This window comes from Pogoniulus pusillus, chromosome 1, assembly GCF_015220805.1.
Source record: "Pogoniulus pusillus isolate bPogPus1 chromosome 1, bPogPus1.pri, whole genome shotgun sequence".
In the NCBI taxonomy this organism is placed as follows: domain Eukaryota; kingdom Metazoa; phylum Chordata; class Aves; order Piciformes; family Lybiidae; genus Pogoniulus; species Pogoniulus pusillus.
In genome coordinates, this window is record NC_087264.1 from 48,608,207 (window position 1) to 48,635,626 (window position 27,420).

The window sequence follows — 27,420 nt, forward strand, 5'->3', positions numbered from 1 at the left end:
TCAGCCAACCCCATAGAGCATTGGCTACCATCCACGAGTCGGTGTAGAGGTAAAGGATAGGCCAATTCTCACGTTCAGCCACATCAAGAGCAAGTTGAACAGCTTTTACCTCAGCGAACTGACTGGATTCTCCTTCACCATCTTTCGTTTCGGTAACTCTCCTGGTTGGACTCCAAACCGCTGACTTCCATATTCGCTTGTTCCCAACAAGACGACAGGAACCATCTGTGAACAAAGCATAGTTCTTTTCCTGATCAGAGAGATCACCATAGGGAGGAGCTTCCTCAGCACGAGTTATTTTCTCCTTTGGAGGTTTGGAACAGTCTGTGCCTTCCGGCCAGTTGGTGATCACCTCCACCAGACCAGGTCGGTCAAGATTACCCATTCGTGCTCGTTGGGTTATCAAAGCCATCCATTTAGACCAGGTTGCATCTGTGGCATGATGTGGTGATGAACCTTTGCCCTTGAACATCCAGTTAAGAACTGGCAGTCTAGGAGCTAAAAGCAATTGTGACTCAGTTCCAATCACTTCAGAAGCTGCTTTCACTCCTTCATAGGCTGCTAGAATCTCTTTCTCAGTTGCAGTATAATTTGTCTCTGAATCTCTGTAACAACGTCCCCAGAAACCAAGTGGACGACCACGTGTCTCATTTGGAGCTCTCTGCCAGAGACTCCAAGTTGGACCATTGTCACTGGCAGCCGTGTACAGAATGTTTTTAATGTCCGGACCAGATCTCACAGGTCCCAGGCCCACTGCATGGACTATTTCTCGCTTGATCTGATCAAAGGCTGCTTGTTGTTCAGGTCCCCACTCGAAATTGTTTCTCTTACGAGTCACATCATGCAGAGGTTTGACAATCTGACTGAAACCAGGAATGTGTAGTCTCCAAAATCCCACCACACCAAGAAAAGAAAGTGTGTCCTTCTTACTGGTGGGAACTGCCATGGTAGAGACTTTGTTGATCACATCCTGAGGAATGTAACGGCGACCATCCTGCCACCGCACTCCCAGAAACTGAATTTCTCTGGCAGGTCCTTTGACCTTGTCTCTCTTAATGGCAAAGCCTGCTTGCAACAGAATGTCAATGATTTTGTTACCTTTCTCGAAGACTTCCTCAGCAGTTTGGCCCCACACAATGATGTCATCGATGTACTGGATGTGCTCTGGAGCTTTACCTTTCTCCAGTGCATTGTGGATGACTGAGTGACAGATGGTTGAGCTGTGTTTCCACCCCTGAGGCAAACGATTGAACTGGTACTGGATTCCTCTCCAGGTGAATGCAAACTGAGGCCTGCACTCCTTTGCTATGGGAATAGAGAAGAAAGCATTAGCAATGTCTATGGTTGCATACCACTTAGCCTCCTTCGATTCCAGCTCGTACTGGAGTTCCAGCATGTCCGGCACAGCTGCACTCATGGGTGGCGTCACCTCGTTGAGGGCACGAAAGTCAACTGTCAGTCTCCAGTCGCCCGTAGGTTTACGCACAGGCCAGATGGGACTGTTGAAAGGTGAATGAGCTTTCTCGATGACAGCCTGACTCTCCAGTTGACGAATCAGCTGATGAATGGGCAACAAAGAGTCACGGTTAGTTCTGTACTGTCTATGATGAACAGTTTGAGTTGCAATTGGCACTTCCAGGTCCTCTATGTCATGATGTCCCACAACTGCAGATTCATCAGAAAGTTCAGGTCTAATAGACAATTTCAATTTATCATCCTCAATCTCTACAGATGCTATTCCAAAAGCCCATTTATGACCCTTAGGATCTTTGAAACAGCCTTGTCTCAAAAAGTCAATTCCCAGAATGCAAGGCGCATCAGGACCAGTTACAATAGTATGTGTCTTCCACTCTTTACCAGTTAAACTGATCTCAGCCTGTACCTTAGTTAACTCTTGAGATCCACCAGTGATTCCAAAGATAGAAATTGACTCTGTCCCCTTACAATTAGATGGCAATAAAGTACACTGAGCACCTGTGTCAACTAAAGCCCTGTATTTCCGAACTCTTGAACTGCCAGGCCACCTAATGAATACATTCCAATAGATTCGGTTCTCTCCACTATCCCTTTCCTCCTCCTGGCTGGAGGCAGGGCACCCCTAATGCTGAACATGGCATGTGGGGTGTACACAGTGATTGGTGTTGTTGCGAGAGGAACTGCAACTGTTGGAACAATTGCAGTTGCTCTCGGGAGCTGAAGAAGTGACAGCTACTTTCCTGGCATTGCTGCCTCTGTTTCTGCCACTCTGCAGATCCCTGACCCTCTTTGAAAGAGCTGAAGTAGGTTTACCATCCCATTTGTTCATGTTCTCACCGTATGTGTCACGCAGAAGTATCCACAGTGACGCACGTGATTGCTGCTGTCTGGGTGGAATTTGTCTCCTCCTGGGCTGGAATTGCCTTGTAGGAGGTGGGCGTCTGTTCCTGACCGCAGAAACATGCACCCATTCAGATGATGCAGGAACGGTATCTTTTACCAGATTTTTGAGATCCTCCTTCAGTTCTTTCATGGTATTCTCAAAACCATCTTTCATGCTCTTTATTTCAGAAGTCATAGTTTTTATGGCACAGATTATACCAGAATGTGACAAGCTGTCCTCTATCTGCCTGAGCTGGTCAGTGAATTCACCAACAGTGAAAGATCTTCCATTATCACTCCTTGCTAGGAACTTACTGGCCAAGATGTTAGCATAGGATGAAGGAGCAAGCTTAATCAGCTTCTTCATGAGACCTGTTCCCAAAGGAATATCATCAGGCTCATGAGTGCCATGATCTCCATAAAGCACTTCCTTCACAGCAAACTCCTTCAGAAGCTTAATTCCCTGCTCAATGGTGTTCCACTTCTTGGCAGCCCATGGCAAATCATCTCGGGAAGGATATCTCATAGCCACAGCCAACAGAAGGCGTGTCCACAAGCTAACCCTACCAAGAGGACTTGCTAGGTGTTTGTCCACTCCACTCTCCTTAGTGAGTGGTCCCAGCTGCTTGGCAGACTTGTCTCCTACCTGCAGAGCATTAGCACCAATGCCACGGCATCTCACTAGCCAGCTTAGGATTGGCTCATCTGATTCCCTTGTGTATTCCTTCCTAACTTCCCTGACCTCTCTGAGTGGATCCTTGGAGCCTTGGATGTCATCTTCCTCCTCTTCTTCCTGTTGTTCTGGTGGTGCCTGGCCTAACACAATCTTCCTCATAGCATTCCTAAACTCATTGGAACCATCCTCTCTCCTGGCAGCTAACCTCCCAGCGCTCCTCTCACTTGAGTATTGTTGTCTCAGCACATCTACAAGGTCTCGCAGACTAACTGCCTCCTCTTCCTCTTCTCCTTGCTGATCACTAGAGGTCCCCTGTCTTACATCCTCCTGCGAACCACTCTTTGTTTTAGCTCTTGCCTTAGCAGGTGCCAGAAGGGCCTGAGCAGCAACAGACTTGGATGTGTCTGCTGGAGGATTTGAATCTTTAGGAGTCTGACTTGGTGGGTTTGAATCCTTAGGGGTCTGACCTGGAGCATTTGAATTATTTGAGGTCTGACTTGGAGCATTTGTATCCTTAGGGGTCTGACCTGGAGCTTGTGAGTTCAAATCTGCCTTGCTTTTAACAGGAGGATTTTGGTTCTGGTCTGCTGGCTGGGGGTTCGAATTGGCTGAGCTGGTGTCATTAGGATTTGGACTGACTGGGCTAGCGTTACCAGCATTAGCAGTGTTATTATTTGCCTGTCCTCCTGGGATGCCTGCCAACCCTGACTTGTTTTCATTTTTGCTAGGAACATTCTGATTTTGGGCACCTGTCTGTGCTCCTGAGGCTCCTGCTAAACTCTGACCATTATTTTTGTTTTTGCTATCATTGTTTACGTTAGTGGCGGGAACATTGGCCGTGTTCCCAGCACTTGGAGAAGGAGGGGCAGAGGCTGGCAAGGGGGAAGCCGATGACTGTGTTCCCTTGTTTTGCTGTGAAAGAGACTGCTTCTGAGACACAGAATTTTTCCTAGCTCTTACAGAAGCTGGTTTTGAATTTTTCACCAATAATGCCAAAATTAATATGAATATTAAAATCATGAGGCAAATATTAAAAACTGTGAGAAGAAAAACAGTTTTACAAGAGCATGTACCTATGCAAACAGTTGGAATTCCTGTCTTAGGCTGAATAACTCTCATTAGAGCCATATTTAAAGCAGAATTTTGACTGATCGTCACATTATTGACAAAAACTCTTGTAATATCACTAGTAATATTCTCAGTGACACTAAAACCAGCATAACCAAGAATGAAATCACCCCAGCTCCAGAACATGTTTGAAAGCTTAACTTTAGCCTTCTTAAAAACTACATGAAGCAAGAAATAACCAATTTGATCTTTGATCCAGTTGTACACAAAAAACCAGAAAACAGGCCACACAGCAATCCCCACCAAGTACAATAGCTGCTTGATTAGCTTCATCTTAATTCCCAGAGCTAATTTCCACTCACTGAAATATCTAGCCCCACGTTGGGAAAGCCAATTAAAAAATGTGATGGTTTGGGGGTTACCCCGCCCCCCCACACTTTTGTATTTGCCCCAGCTAACTCAGACGGACCCTGGGAATATAGATGAAGCAATTTATTTACAGCTAGCAGAATTTACAAGCAGCTATTTACAATATATACAGTTATATACAATTATATACAGAAATATACAAAGGATAAACAATATAAAAGCACAACTCCCCTCCCAGAAACCTGAGTCCCCAGGAGGGGCTCTCAAACCACCCCAACACCTCCCCCCGTCCCTCTCAACCTTACCCCAGTTCTCAGGAAGAAGAGAGGTGCAGCCAAGAGGTTAGGGAGCAAGGTTAGTAGGAGCAGGGTTAATGAGATGTGACCAGGTCCAAGGCAAAAGCAAGAGTGAGAAACAAAATGGAGAATGTTTTCTTCTTCTTCCCAGAGTTCTCAGCGTGACTGTGAGAGAAGTAGACACAATTGTTTTTCATTTCACTGCCCGTTATCTAGTTCTGTTACCAAAACATTCCAGCTTGCTTCAAACTAGCACAAACATAAAAACCAACTTTGCTCTTTTCTATCCTCAGAAATCAGTACAACCAAAAAAACCACTTCATTCAATCACAGGCACAGAATGTTGTATCAACAAAAGAAGAGCAACTGACAATCTAAATGTTGATGGAAGGTATTTACGTATTAGATTATGAACTAAAGCATAAACTAATGCCTTAACATTAACCATGAAACTTAAGAACTATCTTCAGAATTACCCTCTCAAGTAAAAGCTTTCTCATATGTTTCTGCAACTCTGGCAAGTGTTTACTGGATTGCTTTCCAAATAAAATCCTAAAATGCATTAAAGTGCCATGTAAATCTCCTAATCTTTTGTGAAATCCAGCAAGAGCATTTAAACCATCACATTAGAATACACTAAAGCTAAACAACAGGCTGACAATGAAGACTGCAACTGCTAGTCTTCATTTGTATTAGACATTCTGTAGATTATGACTAAAACAACAACAGCAAAATGAGCAATGGTACCAAACCTTTTTTATGGATCATTTTAGCCAGGTTTGTCAGAGTCCAAAGCCTGGGGGCAAAAACTAAACCAACCACTCCTCGCAAAAAAAAAAAAAAGCCAAAACCCCAAAACAAACATAAATATCTACATAAACAAACAAACATTCTCCTCCTCCATAATAATCAAAGCTTATTATGATCTAAGTTACCAGAAGACAACAATAAATTCCAGGACTACAACACATTTTAAAAAGCACTGATTCTGTAAAACACAAAATCCAGAAATTTACATTCTATGAAGGCTGGTTCTTAAAGTTACTCTCTTAAAATGCTCTCTATACTTTCTGTAGCACTATGAAAACTCATGTATTTTAGTGCTCAAAAGAGGAAAATGGAAGTAAAAATCAATCCAAGCTTTGAAAGATTCAACTACTAATATTTCTTGATATATAAGCAACATACAAAATTAGTACTGAGGAAAAAAATGTATCTTATAGAAAATATATAAATATCTTTAAACTGCTGTAAGATGATTTTCTTTAAAGAAAAAACCTGTAGAGGTGCCAGTGATAGCTCCATAGCAGAGGCACAATTGAGCAGTTTTCAGCCATAGTAATTTTCACAACACCTTACAGTGTAACATGAACTTTATGCTTCACAAACCCATTCTAGTTTAAGTTCTCATTCAAAAGAGGTAACTAAAAATTTGCAATATTAAACCCTTCAGACAATCCATGCATTTGCCTGAAACTATAAAAAGTTTCATACTGAATCATAAGTTACACTATTTAATTCAAATGGAAGTTTCAAATTCTTCTGACTATAGAACCCTGCAGCTCATTGCTTCACTGACTTCTAGGCTAAACACATCTTGCATATCGGACAAATGGCAATCTCAAGTTCTTTACCCAAAGACTGTCATAGCATCAAAACTAATAAAGTATCCTTTTCAAATCAAACTTGCTAAAAGGAAAAGAATATCTTAAGGCAGAACAAGTAAAATATATACAGCCTACTGCCTTACACATTCATGAAACACCTCTCAAGCTCCCTTCAGGATTACAGTTTTGCTAGTCTTTGCCTCTCACTAGCCAAAGGTGCGAGTACACTTGCACGCTGCTAGATGGACAACCTGCTATTTAGTCACAAACTGAAGGTTCAAGATCCTTTGAGTCTTATTTTTTATCCCAAAACAAGAACTATCATGGAAGCCAACACAACATGAGGGAGAAATACCAATGTTAATAGTTCTATTTCTTTCTTAGCTTCCTCATCACAATTATTTCCCTCTCTACACATATCCTTCCCTATCACACAGTTTTTTTCCCCTAAAAGGCTTTTCAAGTCCCATTGGTCAGTTCCATGGCATTGCCAGGAAGCAGAAAATGTTAGGAGGCAACAACATCCTGCCCAGGGAGGTGGTGGAGGCAAGAAAAGACTGGATGAGGCACTTAGTGCCATGGTCTAGTTGATTGGATAGGGCTGGGTGCTAGGTTGGACTGGATGATCTTGGAGGTCTCTTCCAACCTGGTTGATTCTATGATTCTATGAACATTCTTTTTTTTAGTGTAAATGATATGTAAGCTCTTAAGTCTCCTAAAAGATAAGAAGTTGCAATAACTTTGAGGTTAGCCTTTAAAACAGAAAACCTTGTCCATAAAAAGGTTTCAGAAACAGACTTCAGAATGTGTAATTTTGTTATTATTTTCAGTGGAGAGCTTCAGAAATGAGAGACAGTCACCACTTCCTACCATGTGATCATTAGCATATATTTGCTTCTACTTCCTGAAAAGAAAAGGTGATTCCACTTTCCTCAAAAACTCATTTCCCCCCCGAAGCAGGGATGGGGAAAAACCACACTACTATTCTGAAGTGGATGAATGGCGAGTTTTCTGTCAAGGAAAGAATGGTGTGGTGGAGAGAGGAAGAGAATACTAAATATATTAAGAGAAAATCATTACTAATTGAAAAATGTAATGAAATTCACAGCTGTGTCTAACCTGCAAGATAACCAACTGAAGGAACAATCACTGAAACACAAGCATACACAGTGTCTCCAGCAGTAGGGGGACATTCCCATTCTTTGCATCATTAAAGCTGTGCTCACTGTTTGTAATACAGCATATCACATGGCATGTCACAGAAGCACTCAAGTGCTATGCACCACAGTTCCTTCCCTGTCACAAACTCAATTCCTATGAAGTGTGATTTTTTTTTTCAACAATTGTTTTGTGGTGATGCAACAAAGGCGTTTCGGGGCCCTAAGAATATGGAATATAGAGCTAAAATTAAGGTTAACGCTGCATATCTAAGCCAGTACTGTAACTTGGAAGTTGAAGTTTAGAAGAAAGCATATCATGGTATAAGAGGGTTAACCATCAGCTGGGAGCTGTGTAGAAATAACACTGCATATGCTCTGTGTGTTTTCACACGCTGCAATACTTGCTCGAAGATAACAATCTTGTGTTTCTATCTTAAGGATATTAATTTAATCTTAAATTTAAATTTTATAGTATGTTCAGTTACTCACTTGACCAACGGTCAATGTCTCTAACTTGAGTAACATTTTCAGAGCAATTCCAAGACTGAAGTAGCGGCAAATACAAAGTATAACTGTAGGTTCACCTGTATTTAGTCGATCAGAACATATAATTTTTTGTATTTTTAGTTATCAAGAGGTTCCAGCAATAACTTCAATATGAAAATGAGATACTCCCTTCTCAAAGAAGCCACTGTTTCTACCACAATAGTGCATTCTTTCAAAGCGCTGTGGAGACTGACCTCTTTTTCATCTGGCAACTGAAAGCTACTTTGGATATGTAATTCTAAATAATTCAATTAGTCAGAGAGCTAGCAACAAAGGAGGAAAAATAGCACAGAGAGGAAGGAAACAGTAGAATCTAACCAGATTGCATATTAAAAGGATGTTTGTGATATACCACCTCAGTATTTATGAACACCAAATACTCTCTGGCTCAAATTCGAGTTCTTGCATGTCCTCTCACTTTGCCCAAGATAAAGCAAATGCAAATAATCATGCAGCATGTTTTTAAACTGTAGTAGGTTGACCCTAGCTAGGCACCCACACAGTCAGTCCCAGCACAACAAAAAGCTAAGAAAAATATCCAAACTATCCCATTGACAGAAACTGTCTAGCATTTTTTTCTCCTCAAATAATCACACCTCTATGCATTGCATAGAGGCAAGTTCTGAAACACTAACTTGATATGTCTTGCATAGTAATGACACTATTGACACCTTCAGGAGTAGGAGTCTCCCAGGAGTACATGACAGAGCAGCTCCCTCCTCCACCCTAATGCTCCAGAAATAGACAAGCCATTGCTAGAAAGCATTTCTCTAAAAGTATTTTTTAAAATACATTATAAGGAGAGAATGAGGATGGGAGAAGCAACTGATTCCTATTAAACTGAGTTCCAGAAGCTCAAAAAGACACTCAAATCTTGCAACACTCAACAAAACAAATATGTTTTCCACCAGCTCTTACGCATTTTGAAAGAAGGAAACTACAGTCCCTTTAGTTTCTGCATAGCCATCAGGAAGAGGGTTATTTTTTTTGGTGGGTTTTTTCTTGTAAGCTGCAGTGATAGCTATGCTCCGCTGGGGCACCTCCACACTAGACCCCAGTGACAGGGGAGTGAAAAGACCCAGACCCAGCGCCACTTGCCTTCTTCACTGGCCCACTAGAGAATGTCATCTTTGTTAACCCGGCAGGCGGCTCTCCCAAACTTTTGCGATGAACAGCACGATATACCTACTTTTACTTCCTCATGAAAGAAAAAGAGAGAGAGAATGAGAGAAAAAGCACGAAGAACATGCATTAATAGCGTTTCCACTACGAATAAATACAGAGAACAAATACGCCCCGACTGTGCTTTACACACACCTTTAAATGAACAGCAAAACGCAGATTTACTGCAGTGTTCAAATTGCCTAGAAACTTCCGAGGAGCACAGGGGCCCTATTAAAAATACGTAAAGCTCTTCCCCAACACAACAACTACGATACAGCATTTCTGCTGTGTCTTGAAAGGTCATGCGTATTTCACGTGTCGAACTACTCCAGAGGGTCTTCAGGTAACTATTAAGTGACCAGAGTCTCAGACTGAGAAGCCAGATAAGTGCGGTTACATGTCGGCACGTTCCTCTCGCTACCATTACGGCGTTTCTCACCGAACTCTGAAAAGCTGTCACCTAAACCGACGTTATTTAGGACTGTAACAAACAAACAGCTTCCCCCCAACACTGACACAGCCATGAAAGTCAAACACGCAATTAAACACAAATACACACCACCACAACCACCCCTCACCTCTTTCGAAAGTGTTAAACACTAATAGGAAAGTGGGATTGCTGAGCCAAATACCCAGCAGAAGTCCAACCCAAATACTTGTTTTCGGAAATAGAAGGGATCTCTCTCCGCCTCCAACTCTTAGGCTCCCGCACGTATCTTTCGGCTCGTCCTCCTCCCCCCCTTCCCCCGAGAGTTCCCTACTGGTCCAAATCAACTCTCCTGAACCTCCTTTATTAGCACTTCTTCGCCTAGCCCGGCAGCTCAGCCCCCTCTGCCACCTCCCGCGCTTCCCGCCGCTCTCCTGTCGTTAAGCAGGAAGGCTCCCCTCAGCGCCCTCCCGTCGACAACCGAGCACCACCACCCCACCCCCGCCACGACCTCCCTCGGCCCCTTAGGCCCGCCCCACTCACCGTTCCGCAGCTCGTGCTTGACGGTGAGGAGAGGCAAGTCCCCCTCCTCCGGCGGGCCCGAGGGTCCTTCCATGTTTCCACAGTCGGGAGCTCCCCCGCCTCTGCCGCTCCCCGAGTGAGAGCGGAGGCGGGGGACGTCACCTGGCCTCTGGCGGATTTTATTTCGCAGGGGCGCTCCGGAGTAGAGGAGCCATACAGGCGCCCCAGGGGCCGCTGGACTCCCCTCCGCCCCGGGGAGAACAGAAAAAGGAAAAAAATAAAACCCCACAGCACCCAATGACAAACAGTTATTAAAATACAGAGAGGCACATGCACGACGGCTGCCCTCCCCCGGCGCTCAGAGACAGCCCATGTCCTTGCGGCTCCCCTCCCCCTCGCTCCGGCCGCCCTGCCCGCCCAGCAGCTGAGCGCGGAGCAGCGCCGGGCCGAGGCGAGCGGCGCGGGGAGGGTGCGGGGGGGCGGCAGGAGCGGCTCCTGCTCGGGCGCTCGCGCCCCCTCCCTCTCCCTGGCGAGCGCTCATTGGGCGCGCGCGCCCGCGAGCCCGGCGGCCGTTGGGCAGAAAGCGCTCGGCGCCCCACCCCCAGCCCTTCCGCCGCCCGGCGCGCCCGCTCATTGGCTCGGCCACTGCGCCAATCGCCGGGGCCGCCCTGCCGAGCGCCCCCCAATCCCTCTACTCCTTCAGCTTGTTTGTAAACATTCGCGCCCGCCTCTCCTGCTCCCCCAAGCCCGCTGGAGGGCGGGCGCCGGGTTGCCTAGAGAACAGGGAAGGCGCTGATTGACTAATGGCGCTGGCAATCATTTGAGGGAGCGGCCGTGGTGCCAATCCCTCGGGTTATGGGACGATTCCATCGTGCTTGGGATGCGTGGGGGAGGTAGTGGCCATACACTTCCCTACTCGCCGTGGTGGCGTGGGGGAGCTGCGTATAGCCCCAGTCTCTCGCAGGAGGACATGATAGCGGGATGAGGGAGTAGGGTATCCCTTCGCGACAGGACATCCTGGAGGGACTCGCAGGGTCCCAATCGCCTACTTTAGCTGTGGCGTACCCTCACGGAGCGGGCAGTGTGCGCAGCAGCACAGGGGACGCCCGTCCATGTGAGTCGGAACGACTTGGCTGGGCCAGTTCCTTGAGCTGAGGCATCCGGATAGCTGCTGCGGTGAATGCACGTCGGTATGTCCGCTTTTAGACCAGCGTTCAGCGCCGGCTGACTGCGCCGCGACCGTGCGGTACGCGCTCGGGTCTCACAGGCCCCAGAGCCCCACAGGAGGGCCGGTGGAGGGGTCCCCAGGCGGCAATTGAGGGCAGCCCTAGCGCCGGAATGCGCTCCGGGAGCGAGCGGCGGGGAGAGAGGCGGCTCAGGTCGGTCCTGACACTACTTTCGTCCCTAGCTGGGACCGGAAGGCCTGATTGACCGCGCTGGGGGAGTCGATATTGACCTCTTGCGGCATTGAAGAGGCTGAATTTGGCAGAAGATAAAAACAAACAACAAAACGTTTATGATTCCTGCAAGGTTACAAAGCAAGAAGGAGCTTATTTGGTTCTGCCTGCTCAGGAGATGCACGTTACGGGTTGCCAGGCTTGGTGCACTGTGAGGCGGGACTGGGAGAAGGTGCTGGGCAGGTACCTCCGTGTACCCAGTCACTGTAACACTGCCCTACTTGGGGCACTTTCATTTGGTCCTATTGGTCGGTATCCAGTCAGCGAGCTTTGATTTAGTTTTTTAAAAGAAGATGTGCTTCGAACCTTATTAAGAGCTGTTCATCTCATTTAAGCCTCTCAGTCGTATGGTTTGGAAGCAACCTCATGTCTAAAGCAGTTCTCATTTCCTTGAGACATCACACAAATCACTTTTCTCTCAATTTCTTATTTACAGTAATTTCTGACTTCTTTTAAATGCCGTTGCTTCCTGCCCTTTGACACTGTATAACAAGATGCTAGTTCACAATGTCATGTCGGATACAACAGCTGTGTTCTTGCAGAATTTGATCCCGGTACATCAAACATCAGCAAAATAAATGCCTTCCATTAATCCTTTATTAACGTTCCAGTATTATATATTTGTGTGTGTGTTTGTATGCATGTATATAAAACAATGCACATGTCCAGAGAAGGGCGATGAGGCTGGGGAGAGGCCTTGAGCACAGCCCTACGAGGAGAGGCTGAGGAAGCTGGGATTGGTTAGCCTGGAGAAGAGGAGGCTCAGGGGAGACCTTATTGCTGTCTACAACTACCTGAGGGGTGGTTGTGGCCAGGAGGAGGTTGCTCTCTTCTCTCAGGTGGCCAGCACCAGAACAAGAAGACACAGCCTCAAGCTACACCAGGGGAAATTTAGGCTGGAGGTGAGGAGAAAGTTCTTCACTGAGAGAGTCATTGGACACTGGAATGGGCTGCCCGGGGAGGTGGTGGAGTCGCCGTCCCTGGAGCTGTTCAAGGCAGGACTGGACGTGGCACTTGGTGCCATGGTCTGGCCTTGAGCTCTGTGGTAAAGGGTTGGATTTGATGATCTGTGAGGTCTCTTCCAACCCTGATGATACTGTGATATATATATATACACACACACATTTCTGCAGTTTCCTTTAGAGAGATTGAGTTGACCTATTTAAAGCTGGTAAGGGCTTCCTACTCTAGAAATGTTTAAGTACCAAACCTTCCTTTAAAAGCTGTGCAGTGCTTTGGGGATTGGTTTTCTTCCCAAATTTAAATATACTATCAAAGGTTTTCATAGTACTTCTAGTAAAACTTTTGTAGGTGTTTTCCACAAAGCACAGCAGGTGTTCTATTGAGGTATGTGCACATATATACATGTGGTACACACATAACTTCACTAAAGATGTCTATCAGAGTACTGCCTTTCCAGTAGTGTTACATCAAGACTATAAATATAGAAAATCTGATCACAGATCTTTTCAGACTGAAAAACAACTGGACCACTGACTTTCGCCACCTATTTTTGGAAGCCTCTCTGTTGCAGAGACACTGCGTGTTACGTCAGCGTAATACTCAAATACAAAAGGGAAAATCATGAAAGCACAAAATAAACTAGTGAAGCTCATTGTTAAATTAAATGTTTGGTCTTTGTAACTAACAGATCCTGTGTGCAACTGGTGGGAAGTGCCAGTTCACAGTATCACAGCACCATCAGGGTTGGAAGAGACCTCACAGATCATCAAGTCCAACCCTTTACCACAGAACTCAAGGCTAGACCATGGCACCAAGTGCCACGTCCAACCTTGCATTGAACAGCCCCAGGGACGGCGACTCCACCACCTCCCCGGGCAGCCCATTCCAGTGTCCAATGACTCTCTCAGTGAAGAACTTTCTCCTCACCTCCAGCCTAAATTTCCCCTGGCGCAGCCTGAGGCTGTGTCCTCTTGTTCTGGCGCTGGCCACCTGAGAGAAGAGAGCAACCTCCTCCTGGCCACAACCACCCCCCAGGTAGTTGTAGACAGCAATAAGGTCTCCCCTGAGCCTCCTCTTCTCCAGGCTAAACAATCCCAGCTCCCTCAGCTTCTACTTCTGATTATTCTGTGTCCCAGATGCCACATTTTGAAGAAACTATTACTATATTTTATCCAGTGGCTCTACTAGTCTGTATTTTGGACTAACTGTCCCTTGGTGCCGTGGTCTAGCCTTGAGCTCTGTGGTAAAGGGTTGGACTTGATGATCTATGAGGTCTCTTCCAACCTTGGTGATACTGTGATACTGTGAAATCTCAGAAGACAGAAACTGAAATCTGACTCCACTGTGTCCCTTGCTAGCACTCGGCCTGAGTGGAACTTGCAGTAAATCCAGCAGCTGCTGATAGGCTTGGTTTCAGAGGTTTATAGCTTGACAGACTTTACGTGCCTATTTTCCTCAGGCTGAAGCCTTCTCTTTTCTTCTTTGAAATTTCAGCTAAAACAGTTTTAAAGGAAGAAGCAATAACCCTAAAACATCAAACCAAGCTTAACAATCCACTGTGGTACCTGCTGGCTATGCATATAGTGAGACAGAGCAACTACACTGTATAATTAACTTTACTCAGTGACTGAGCTTGGAAAGTATTCATAGAATCATAGAATCATAGAATCAACCAGGTTGGAAGAGACCTCCAAGATCATCGAGTCCAACCTATCACCCAGCCCTAGCCAGTCAACTAGACCATGGCACTGAGTGCCTCATCCAGTCTTTTCTTGAACACCCCCAGGGACGGTGCCTCCACCACCTCCCTGGGCAGCCCATTCCAATGGGAAATCACTCTCTCTGTGAAAAACTTCTTCCTAACATCCAGCCTATACCTACCCTGGCACAACTTGAGACTGTATCCCCTTGTTCTATTGCTGGTTACCTGGGAGAAGAGGCCACCCCCCACCTGGCTACAATGTCCCTTCAGGTAGTTGTAGACAGTAATAAGATCACCCCTGAGCCTCCTCTTCTCCAGGCTAAACAGGCCCAGTTCCCTCAACCTCTCCTCATAGGATTTGTGTTCCAGGCCCCTCACCAGCTTCGTTGCCCTTCTCTGGACATGTTCCAGTACCTCAACATCTTTCTTGAATTGAGGGGACCAGAACTGGAGACAGTACTCAAGGTGTGGCCTGACCAGTGCTGAGTACAGGGGAAGAATAACCTCCCTTGTCCTACTGGCCACACTGTTCCTGATGCAGGCCAGGATGCCAATGACTCTCTTGGCCACCTGGGCACACTGCTGGCTCATCTTCAGCTTACTATCTATCAGTACCCCCAGGTCCCTTTCCTCCTGGCTGCTCTCCAGCCACTCAGTCCCCAGCCTGTAGCACTGCTTGGGGTTATTGTGGCCGAAGTGCAGAACCCTGCACTTGGCCTTGTTAAATCTCATCCCATTGGCCTCTGCCCACCCATCCAGCCTGTCCAGGTCCCTCTGCAGGGCTCTCCTACCTTCCAACAGATCAACACCTGCTCCTAGCTTGGTGTCATCTGCAAACTTACTGATGCTGGACTCAATGCCCTCGTCCAGATCATCAAAAAAGATATTGAACAGGACTGGGCCCAGCACTGATCCTTGGGGAACACCACTTGTGACTGGCTGCCAACTGGATGTGGCACCATTCACCACCACTCTCTGAGCTCTGCCATCCAGCCAGTTCTTGATCCAGCACAGAGTGAATCTGTCCAAACCATGAGCTGCCAGCTTGGCTAGGAGCTTCTTGTGGCAGACAGTGTCAAAGGCTTTGCTGAAGTCCAAGTAGACTACATCCACAGCCTTCCCCACATTCACCAGGCGGGTAACCTGATCATAAAAGGAGATCAGGTTGGTGAGGCAGGACCTGCCCTTCCTAAACCCATGCTGGCTGGGCCTGATCCCTTGGCTATCCTGTAGGTGCTTTGTGATGGCACCCAAGATGACCTGTTCCATGACCTTGCCTGGCACTGAGGTCAGGCTCACAGGTCTGTAGTTTTCTGGCTCCTCCTTACGAGCCTTCTTGTGTATGGGAATCACATTGGCCAGCTTCCAGTCTTCAGGGACCTCTCCAGTGAGCCAGGACTGCTGATAAATGATGGAGAGTGGCTTGGCCAGCTCAGCTGCCAGCTCTCTCAGCACCCTAGGGTGGATCCCATCCGGTCCCATGGACTTGTGAGGATCCAAGTGACTTAGCAGATCCCTTACTGCTTCCTCATGGATTAGAGGGGGACTGTACTGGTCCCTGACTCCATCCACAGCTTCAGGAGTCCAGCTGTCCTGGAGACAACCTGTCCCACTAGTGAAGATTGAGGCAAAGAAGGTGTTAAGCACCTCTGCCTTTTCCTCATCCTTTGTCACTCTATTCCCCTCTCTATCTAACAAGGACTGGAGGTTGTCCTTGGCCCTTCTCTTGCCATTCATATATTTAAAGAAACACTTTTTATTTTCCTTGGCAGCCGTGGCCAGCCTGAGCTCCAAGTGGGCTTTTGCCTCTCTAATTTTTCCTCTACAAGACCTAGCAACCTCCTTGAACTTCTCCTGGGACACCTCCCCTCTTTTCCAAAGGTGATACACTCTCTTTTTAATCTTTAATTCCTTCAGCAGCTCCCTGCCCATCCAGCCTGGCTGCCTCCCTCATCGGCTCATCTTCCGGCTCAGTGGCACTGCCTGCTCCTGTGCCTTCAGGAGTTCTTTCTTGAAGTAGGTCCAACCTTCCTGGACCCCTTTGTTTCTAAGGGCTATTTCCCAAGGAACTTTCTGAATTAGTTCCTTAAATAGGCTGAAGTCTGCCCTTCGAAAGTCCAGTGTGGAGGTTCTGTTGATGCCCCTCCTGGTTTCTCCATGTATTGAAAACTCTATAATTTCATGGTCACTGGACCCCAGGCAGCCTCCAACCACCACATCCCCTACCAGCCCCTCTCTATTTGTGAGCAGCAGGTCAAGCAGGGCTGCCCCCCTGGTAGGCTCACGTAACAGCTGGGATAGGAAGTTGTCTTCCACACATTGCAGAAACCTTCTAGACTGCTTCTTCTCTGCAGTGTTTAAGTCCCAGCAGATGTCTGGTAGGTTAAAGTCGCCCACCAGAACAAGGGCAGGTGATCTTGAGGCAGCCTCCAGTTGCTTAAAGAGTAATAAATCAACCTCTTCTTCCTGGTTGGGTGGTCTGTAACAGACTCCAACCAGGATATCAGCCTTGTTGGCCTTCGCCTTAAGTCTCACCCATAATGACTCAACTTGATCATCTTTGATTTCTACCTCCACGACATCCAGAGCATCCCTAATATACAGAGCCACTCCCCCGCCCTTTCTCCCTTGCCTGTCTCTCCTGAAGAGTCTGTAGCCATTGATTACAGCACACCAATCATGTGAGCTATCCCACCACGTTTCAGTGATGGCGACAATATCATAATTTCCCTCCAGCACCAGAGCTTCCAGCTCCTCTTGTTTGTTACCCATACTGCGTGCATTAGTGTACATGCACTTCAGCTGGGATGCTGCTTTTACTCCTAGCTCTAGCCTACCATCCTCAATTCCCTTTGATTTATCTCTGGTGCTGTCATGTTTAACCCCCTCCCCCTTCCATTCTAGTTTAAAGCCCTCTCAACAAGCCCAGCCAGCTTATGTGCCAGGGTCCTTCTCCCCTTCTGTGATAGTTGTGTCCTATCTGCTGATTGCAGACCTGTGGCAAGATGAAGTTCCCCAATATCAAAGAATCCAAAGTTATGTTGGATGCACCAACCTCTGAGCCACTTGTTCATCAAATATGCTTTCCTATTCTTCTCTGTATTCCAGCCTGTGACTAAGGGTATAGATGAAAAGATTACCTGTGCCCCTGCTCCCTCAACTGCTTTCCCCAGTGTCTTAAAGTCCCTTTTGATAGCTTTTAGCCCTCTGTTATTAATCTCATCATTCCCTGCCTGTATAACTAATAAGGGATAGTAATCAGAGGGCTGCACTACAGTAGGCAGCCTCCTGGTAACATCCCTGACCCGGGCTCCAGGGAGGCAGCAGAGCTCCCTGCGGAAGGGGTCTGGCCGGCATATGGGGCCCTCTGTTCCCTGCAGAAGGGAATCACCAATAACAATTACCCTCCTCTTTTTCTTCTGGGTACTTGTTCTGATGCGAGGGGGCAACTGAGTTGCCCTCCCAGCTGGTGATGCTTCTGCCTGCTCCAGGATCACCTCATCCTCAACCTCTAGTGCCCTATATCTGTTATGTAAGGGCAGCTGGGGATGTGAAGATGGCTGGAAGGGTTTTCCCTTGCCCCTTCTGGCAGGCACCTGCATCCATTCTTCTTGGTTGCTCTGTTCGTCTCCCTCTGGCAAGGGGGACTGCAGAGCATGTTGCTCTTTTGTACCTTCCCTTTCAGCCTTCAGTCGTTCCACCTCTCCCTTGAGTTCAGCCACCAGGTTAAGCAGACAATCAATCTGCTCACACCTAATGCAGCCATTGCCTGTGTCGAGTGCCAGGCTCCAGCACTCCTCACATCCAGACGTCTGGACGCCTGTACTCCTACAGGTGGGCTCTGTTTGGGTGCCCAGAGTTTTACAAGTATTATACAGCTTGGACCTAGTTCGAACCATGTCTGCTATCCTGAAGGTCCGCTGCGAGTTGTTAGGTGTGGTGGTGTTTTTATTATTGCATAAACTCAAAGTTTGTTATCAGAGAGACCTGCTGATTTGCTCATACCTTGGAAAAAAGGAACTTAGCAACATGGCCATTCCATTATAAAAGATTTTTTTTTCATAACAATTTGTCCAGTGTTAACTTTTGCAGTGACATTTTTGTGTCATATCCAGAAACAGCTAAGCAGCCTTACTTCATGAATGCTTGGAAAGAATCCCACCTTTTGACAGACAAAACAGCTATACTTGCACAGAAATTCATTGGTACAAGGCTGCTTCAGTTTTCATTTCAACTGAACTTTTGGGAGCAGTAGGAGAATAAATTTGGTCAGTGGATTGATTTAAGAATGGGGCTACCTGCAGCAGAATGGTCCAGCCATAGCAAACTGGTTTCATTACCTCCATCACGTTTGTCTTTGAAGCAGTATTGCATGTCTTTGTGGTTTGGTTGTAAAAGGACATGGCTTTGTCATCCTTAAGGGTATATAGGGTTTACAGGTAGGTGGCAATATACAAGCTACATCTGTAGCAGAAAACAAAGCAGATTAGGACTCATTGTTTAGTTGTCAGGGAAAGTGGCATCATAGAGCATGGCATAGTTTGCATGCACATAACCAAATTCTTTCCGCTTCAAAACAGGGTGGCCTTTTCCACAATGCCTACTAGACTTACACACTTTGCAAAACATTACTGAGCTGTATTAGCCCCCAAACTTGTATTAGGACATTGCCTGGGAGAGTACTAGTCAGAGGCCCAACTGTTCCTGAAAGCAGAGCAGCAGTCAGAAGTCATGTGCCAATGCTTAAACTCTGCAATTGTCCTATTTAGATCAGTAACACTGACAGTCACAGAGGCAGACTCTGTGGAAAATTGGCATAAGCCTGCAGCCAAAGCTGGCATGTGAAAAGCACAGAGGCAGTGATGGGGTACAGACCCCTAGGGAGTACAGAATAGTCTGCTGGAGATTCTTTTACAGCAGTAAAACTACCCCTGCTACACCAACTGTGATTTTAGAAGTGTGTCTCTGAGTGGAATCAAAACCAACTGAATATGTTATTTGCATTGTAAATACTCAATTTATGTGTGTGCTATGACACTGAACCAAAAAAGAAAGAAGATGTTGTTTGTATGGTGTGCATTCAATAAATTACCTCTTCAATGTCAAAAATATCTGATGTAAAAATTATTCAGAACTATGAAGTGTTGTAGAGCCACCCTCTATAGTTTAAATGTTTGTTTGTTTTCAAGTAGCTTTTAGGGCTTTTTAAAATAGCATTTTCAGATTCAGATGTAAACTAAAAGCAACCTGACAGGTCAACCAACAGCTCAATGTTTGGGCTAATTGTGTGCTTTAACTTAGGGAACACGGAGTAATGGTGTTCTAAAGATAAACGTCTCTTCTCTACCCCACAACACAACTGTTCAAAAATGTGTGTATTTACTTGCCAGTCCTAATGTGAAGAGAGAGAGAGGGAAAATATTGTGGGAAATACCCACATGGAAAGATGTTGCTGAACTTCATTTAGGGGAAAGTGTCACAATGTTGCAATTTTGGTTCTAAAAAAGGTGGTGTGCCAAGTTGGTTTGGGGGCTGAGGAGAAACTGAAATGCTCATTGTACAGACTTCTGGAGGGAAATGAAGGACAGGGGGAAAAAAAGCACTATAGCTGCATGCTTCCAGGGTGTCACTGTGTTCGTTACTTCATTTACTTTCTTTCTGAGTGGGAGCTGGATGAAAGAATCTCAGTTTCTTTGGAGGCACCTGGTGCTTTCCTGTGGTCATGGAATTGTTATTGAAAGAGGTGTGCCAATGTTGGAACACTAGATGATACAACATGTTTCACTTAATTGCGCCTTCGAGAACATTTGCCCAGCAAGAGAAAAAGGTCAGAATTTGGAAACCAAGAAATTAATTAAAGGAAGGACTCTCTGTGAAAGACAGTCATGACCTAAACCAGCTTTGTGTGAGATTTTAGTGCATTATTAATTTCTAGTTTATGTATATTCTTTGTGGGCTGTTTCTTCTTGGTGGCAGTGTTTGGGGGTTTTTTGTTGTTATTTGTTTTAATCTGCAACTGAGGATTTTTCATGCTTGATAGTTGTCAGAAAAGTAGACTGGGTAGATAAATCTGCTGTTTAAAGCTTTTTTTTTATTTTATGAAACCACTCTGGCCAAGAGTTTTATCTTGCTAAAACTACTTAATGTCTTAACCATGAAAGGAGAAGTTATGCTAAGCATCCAAGCCTAATAATTCTCTTAGCGGAAGTGGAAAGAACGCTGTCAGGAAATGGATCATATCTTGAAAGGTTGCATATGAGTGAAGATGTGTTACATCTTTGATTAAATCTGAGTGCTGTTTCTGTTAGTATTCATTTTTTTCTTCATTAACATTACAGTTACAAATACTATTCCAGGCAACACTTTCTACAGTTTAATTCTTAAAAACACACATGGCTAAAAAAGAGGAACAATGAAAACATTTATGTTACTTGGTTTCTGATGAGGAAAGTTGTGCTGCGGTAGGTATAGGCTGGATGTTACGAGGAAGTTCTTCACAGAGAGAGTGATTTCCCATTGGAATGGGCTGCCCAGGGAGGTGGTGGAGGCACCGTCCCTGGAGGTGTTCAGGAAAAGACTGGATGAGGCACTTAGTGCCATGGTCTGGTTGACTGGCTAGGGCTGGGTGCTAGGTTGGACTGGATGATCTTGGAGGTCTCTTCCAACCTGGTTGATTCTATGAAAAAAAAAAATACACAAACACTGTCCAGAAGGGAAAGGAAGTAGCACTATATATTAAAACAGATAAGAGTTTTAATAACCTCTACAGTGCAGGTTAGGGACTGCATCAGTACCTGCTGGAAAGCAGCTCTTCAGGGAAAGCTGGAATCCTAGTGGGCAACAAATTCACTACAAGCCAGCAGTGAGCTCCTGTGACCAAGAATGCCAGTGATGCCCTAGGGTACATCAAGAAGAGTATGGCCAGCAGCTCGAGGAAGGGTCTTTTACTCTACCCTAGTGAGGCCACATCTGGAGTACTGGGTCCAGTTCTGGGCTGCTTAGTTCAAGTGAGATAGGGAACTACAGATATTGACAGAGACCATTAAAGAACTGGATCATCTCTCTAATAAGGAAACTCTGGGAGACCTGAGTCTGTTTAGCTTGGAGAAGAAAAGGCCAAGAAGGAATCTTGTCAATGCTTATAAATATCTAAAGGGTTGATGTCAAAACAATAGGGCCAATATCTTCTCAGTGGTGCACAGTGACAGGACAAAGAACAATGGGCACAAACCAGAATACAGCAAATTCCATCCGAACATGAAGAAAAGCTTTTTTACGTTGAGGGTGACAGAGCACTGTTACAAACTGACCAGAGTGGTTGTGAAGCCCTATGAGGAGAGGCTGAGGGAGCTGGGGTTATTTAGCCTGGAGAAGAGGAGGCTCAGGGGTGACCTTATTGCTGTCTACAACTACCTGAAGGGACATTGTAGCCAGGTGGGGGTTGGTCTCTTCTCCCAGACAACCACAGTATCACAGTATCACAGTATCACCAAGGTTGGAAGAGACCTCACAGATCATCAAGTCCAACCCTTTACCACAGTGCCCAAGGCTAGACCATGGCACCAAGTGCCACGTCCAACAGAACAAGGGGACACAGTCTCAAGTTGTGCCAGGGGAAGTATAGGCTGGGTGTTAGGAGGAAGTTTTTGCCAGAGAGTGTGATTTGCCATTGGAATGGGCTGCCCAGGGAGGTGGTGGAGTCAGCGTCCCTGGAAGTGTTCAAGAAAAGCCTGGATGAGGCACTTAGTGCTATGGTCTGGTTGATTGGCTAGGACTGGGTGACAGGTTGGACTGGATGGTCTTGGAGGTCTCTTCCAACCTGGTTGAATCTGTGACTCTATAAAGTCTCCTTCTGTGGAGACTCAAAACCTGCCTAGATATGTTCCTGTGCAATGTGATCTGGGTGAACCTATTTTAGCAGAAGGGTTGAACTAAATGATTCCCAGAAGTCCCTTCCCTATTCCTACTGTTTTGTGATGCTGTGATTTCAATTCCTGATCTGATTAAATGCTTAAGCTAGACAGAGATGGAATTCATAGAATCAACCAGGTTGGAAGAAACCTCCAAGATCATCCAGTCCAACCTAGCACCCAGCCCTAGGCAATCAACCAGACCATGGCACTAAGTGCCTCATCCAGGCTTTTCTTGAACACCTCCAGGGACGGTGCCTCCACCACCTCCCTGGGCAGCCCATTCCAATGCCAATCACTCTCTCTGTGAAGAACTTCCTCCTGACATCCAGCCTATACTTCGCCCAGCACAACTTGAGACTGTGTCCCCTTGTTCTATTGCTGGTTGCCTGGGAGAAGAGGCCAACCCCCACCTGGCTTGAAACCTACTCCTCACTCACAGTGATTTGAAATAATTTTCAGATTTGTTGGAAGAAACACACAGGGCTGTTCTACAGAATGTTTTCATTAAACCGCTAAGTAATACCGACTGCAGTGTAATTAAAGTCAAAATCCTTTTCAGAAGACTTACATGTGAATTCTCACTATTTTTTAAATTGACTGTAAGCTTTCAAGAGGAGGAGTTTAGAAAGGAGAAGTTAATCAAGTTTCTCTGAAAGCGAAATGTGAGGAAATAAATCCTGGTACTTGCAGAAACCATGCATCTGCTTTCCACCTCCAAAGGAGGAAGCAAAAACATGAGAGAAAAAAAGTGATTAAATGGCAGAGCTTAAATGTGAGCATTCTCAGTAGTTCTTAAAGAAAGCATACTGAAAAGGAGGTAAGTGAAAAGAAGTGCCACAAAAAATGCAGGGGGAAAAGCCACTCTTGAAAAGAATACATGAAAACTAATACATTCATTTCCACAACTGTTTTTTTTTCCTACTGATATTTTTCAAGATACTGCATCTGTTAAATTATCATGGAGCAAAACACCCCTAGGTTTAATGAAGGGAGCAATATTGCAGAGATTCCTTTGTTGGATTTTCTTTCCCTTGACAAAAATCATATGGTTATTGATTTTGAACCTCTTTTAAATTTAAAAAGATAAGGTGTTTCCAATATTTAACAGAAAATAACGTCCTAAGATATGGGTAAATTAAGAGAAGTGTCTTGCAGACTCTCATGATATATCTCCTAGAGTTTAGAAGGAACTTGGAGCTCCTCAGGAGAAAATAAAGAAAGAAACAAACAAAAATAAATCAACATTAAAACTCCCATTCATCGAAGACACCTCTTAACATAACAAAAGATAATGTATAATATGATTTCACATCATCAGCATTATAACTGTGAAAAGTCAGGCAACCAAGCCAGTATCTATAATAATTGATTTTCAATCAATCTAAAAAAAAAATCTGCATTTTTAACTGAAGTTGTTTAATTGACAACTGTAGACTGTGTGATTTGGGATTAGAGCTAACTGCTGACATCACAGCAGTGCAGATTATTGATGTAAATAACTCCATTAACTCTGAGCTACTTCAGCCCTCTCACCATCCAGTATTTTCTGGGATTTAATGAAGGTTTTCACTAATTCCACATCTCTCTCCAGCTTCAAAAGAACACAGTGTTATTAGTTTTTATTGCACCAAATCTACAGTGTCATCACACTGTAATAAGTGATTTCCCTCCATTAGGACTCCATGTTGCCTTCATACAAGTCTAATGAGATGAATCTTCAAAGTGGGAAGTCAAATAAAGTGAACTCCATAGGTTCTTAGAATTACTTTTAATAGACAGAGAAGTTAGGATGTGACTTCAGGTTAATTCCTCATACTCTGGGTAAAATATATCTGTAGCATAGCCTTATGATGTCTTCCCACCAAAGCATTTGGGTTTGAGTAGCAGTGAATTGTTGTGAGATGCTTTTCATTATTTTCCAAAGTCTCTAGATAATAAATTGGTTCAACTGCTCTACTGTGCAACTACATTTTTCTTTAGAAGGCTATGTGATTTAAGACAGTGGACAAGCATCAGGTACTGGTTTGCTTTATGTGTAAGACAGAGTAATTTGTTTTGGACATGTACCAAAATACCAATTATCACAGTATCACAGTATCATCAGGGTTGGAAGAGACCTCACAGATCATCAAGTCCAACCCTTTACCACAGAGCTCAAGGCCAGACCATGGCACCAAGTGCCACGTCCAATCTTGCCTTGAACAGCTCCAGGGACGGCGACTCCACCACCTCCCCGGGCAGCCCATTCCAGTGTCCAATGACTCTCTCAGTGAAGAACTTTCTCCTCACCTCCAGCCTAAATCTCCCCTGGTGCAGCTTGAGGCTGTGTCCTCTCATTCTGGTGCTGGCCACCTGAGAGAAGAGAGCAACCTCCTCCTGGCCACAACCACCCTTCAGGTAGTTGTAGACAGCAATAAGGTCACCCCTGAGCCTCCTCTTCTCCAGGCTAACCAATCCCAGCTCCCTCAGCCTCTCCTCGTAGGGCTGTGCTCAAGGCCTCTCTCCAGCCTCGTCGCCCTTCTCTGGACACGCTCAAGCATCTCAATGTCCCTCCTAAACTGGGGGGCCCAGAACTGAACACAGGACTCAAGGTGTGGTCTAACCAGTGCAGAGCACAGGGGCAGAATGACCTCCCTGCTCCTGCTGACCACACCATTCCTGATGCAGGCCAGGATGCCACTGGCTCTCCTGGCCACCTGGGCACACGGGCATGAGTCCACTGTAGTCCTGGAGTTCTATCTTTGGATGGATATATAGGGACAAGATGAAGGGGATTTGTGCAGAAATCGTGACTCTTTCTCTCCTTTTGACAAACACAGAGCAAGTATTAATCCCTTATTTAATGTTGTGTTTCAAGGCAGACCAGGGCCGTGCGTTCTGTAGCCCTTCATGTATGTACCCTTTCTGACTTAAGATATCCCATGAAAAAGTAATCATTCCTTCTCTAAGGCAACAATTGCTTAATCTTCCTGATGCCTCTCTGCAGAAGTAATTGCTTTCTTGCCCCACCCATGCACCCAAGGCATGCAGCCTTCCCCTGACTCTTGCCTCTGCTACAGTAGCAGCCAACATTCATCTTCAGTCACAGAGTCAAGGATGTTATCATCATAGTAGCAAGACAAGCTGCGCTTCTGCGTATCATCACTTGCTTTTACCTTTCTGGGTTGAAGCTTCACAGTTCTTCCTATTAACTAGTTGAAGATTTAGGGTACAATTCAAAATATTTTAGCCATATTGATTTGGTTGACTCCTCTTGAGATTCTTAAAAGTGGCAAATACTGGAGTCTTATTGTCTAGAATAAAAATAAACCCAAACCATTAAACAAAGCCTGCCTACCCATTTGATTAATACTCTTACTATCCCCTGGTTATAGAACATTCACTGTTAATCTTTAGCTATTTATTTTGAAGAGGCTTATCTCTTGTCTTTCCTGGTTATTTGCCTGGCTTGCATCTACTTATTAAGTCCGTGTATTCATGCAGTAAATATCCCAGTGGTGACATGACATAGGTATAGGCTGGATGTTAGGAAGAAGTTCTTCACAGAGAGAGTGATTTCCCATTGGAATAGGCTGCCCAGGGAGGTGGTGGAGGCACCGTCCCTGGGGGTCTTCAAGAAAAGACTGGATGAGGCACTTAGTGCCATGGTCTAATTGATTGGATAGGGCAGGGTGATAGGTTGGACTGGATGATCTTGGAAGTCTCTTCCAACCTGGTTGATTCTATGATTCTATGACCTATACTATTTATGTTTCAAAGAAGACAACTATATTCTGATTTCTTTATAAATAAATAAATAAAATTAATTATAAACATTATTTTGTTGGTAGTATGGAGGTAATTTTCAGCAGACATTTCCACCTACAGTTGAAAACATACTTATGCTTGCAGTCACAGAATGAGTATTCAGTGCAGCTAAGAGGTTACATCATTGTACAGTAATGCTGATGTGGCCTTCCTATAGATTCACTCTCCTTCGTGCTGAGCTATATGCAGACTGAGAACAAAAAGGTGTGTCCCCCAAATGTCTCATGAATTTGCTGTGGTGAAAGCTCTTAGAGCACAACTGAAAAGTGTGAAAGCTTCAGTTTTTCGCAGGAGCTGGTATGCACAATAAAGGTCAGAAGTTAGTTTTCCACTAAAAATACATGGCTATCATCAACATAATGAGTCATCTGTAAGCACAGTACCTTCTCTAATCCTGTTCATTTTTGAGATGCATAACTTCTGTTGAGCTCCTAAACCCAGAGTCACTGAATTGAGTAGCAGAAATGCATATATTTGTAGCTGTTTTTAATAGACCTAGATGATATCCTAAACAAGGTCCACTTTATACACTTTGGTTTGCCTATTTTCTTTTGTATACTTGGTAACCATGGAAAGGTCACATACAGATCATTCTATTCTTTGAACTGTAAGATACTCATTTTGGACTATCTTTTATTCTGTGAAATTTATGCATTCTCAAAATAACTCTTTTTAATTGAGAACAGTTTGGTTTATATGAGCAACCATAGAACAAAGGCATATGTGTTATGTATGCACAATTTTTTAATTTTTTTTTTTAACCAAGTACTGATCACAAAAATGTCCTTCTACAAAAGGAGTGGAAAATATTGTGTAAGATTTTCCAAACTGAAGCTGGATATGCTCAGAATGCTTAGTTTTTAAGCTTTCCAGAACATGGGAAAAAAAAAAACCCACCACATATTTATTGTTTCATAGAATCAAGCAGGTTGGAAGAGACCTCCAAGATCATCCAGTCCAACCTAGCACCCAGCCCTATCCAGTCAACTAGATCATGGCACTAAGTGCCTCATCCAGTCTTCTCTTGAACACCTCCAGGGATGGCAACTCCACCACCTCCCTGGGCAGCCCATTCCAATGGGAAATCACTCTCTTGTTGCAGTTGCAGCAAAGCTATTCCTGCAGCAGCTACTCACAATCTCTGAAACTCAGGAGGACACAGATTTGCTAATTTTTATGTATGGTTTCGTATTCTTTTATATGCTTTCTGGTAAACTATATTTTTTATGTCAAGAAAGAAATCTTGCTTCTTTCCAGTCACGTATTTTCATGCTCCAGAGAACTTAAAGAATCATAGAATCAACCAGGTTGGAAGAGACCTCCAAGATCATCCAGTCCAACCTACCACCCAACCCTATCCAGTCAACCAGACCATGGCACTAAGT

The 27,420-nt window shown here is 45.0% G+C and overlaps 2 protein-coding genes across 4 annotated transcripts in view; one reads left to right on the forward strand and one right to left on the reverse strand.

The window, feature by feature from the left end:
• RPS6KA5 (ribosomal protein S6 kinase A5) overlaps positions 1-10,664 on the reverse strand; it is a 104,203-nt gene extending 93,539 nt beyond the window's left edge. Inside the window, exon 1 of the mRNA XM_064151619.1 lies at positions 10,215-10,664. Within this exon, the coding sequence (XP_064007689.1) occupies positions 10,215-10,287 (73 nt within the window). The 5' untranslated portion in view covers positions 10,288-10,664. The remainder of the gene's footprint in view (positions 1-10,214) is intronic.
• A 446-nt stretch (positions 10,665-11,110) lies between these two features.
• Positions 11,111-27,420, forward strand: part of DGLUCY (D-glutamate cyclase) — a 59,317-nt gene continuing 43,007 nt past the window's right edge. For 2 of the 3 annotated variants that reach the window (XM_064151641.1, XM_064151647.1), the window contains exon 1: positions 11,111-11,383. Coding sequence is in view for 1 of the 3 variants with exons in the window: in XM_064151647.1 (XP_064007717.1) it covers positions 11,374-11,383 (10 nt within the window). In the remaining 2 variants the exon portion in view is untranslated. The remainder of the gene's footprint in view (positions 11,384-27,420) is intronic. The other variant, XM_064151665.1, reaches the window with a different exon arrangement.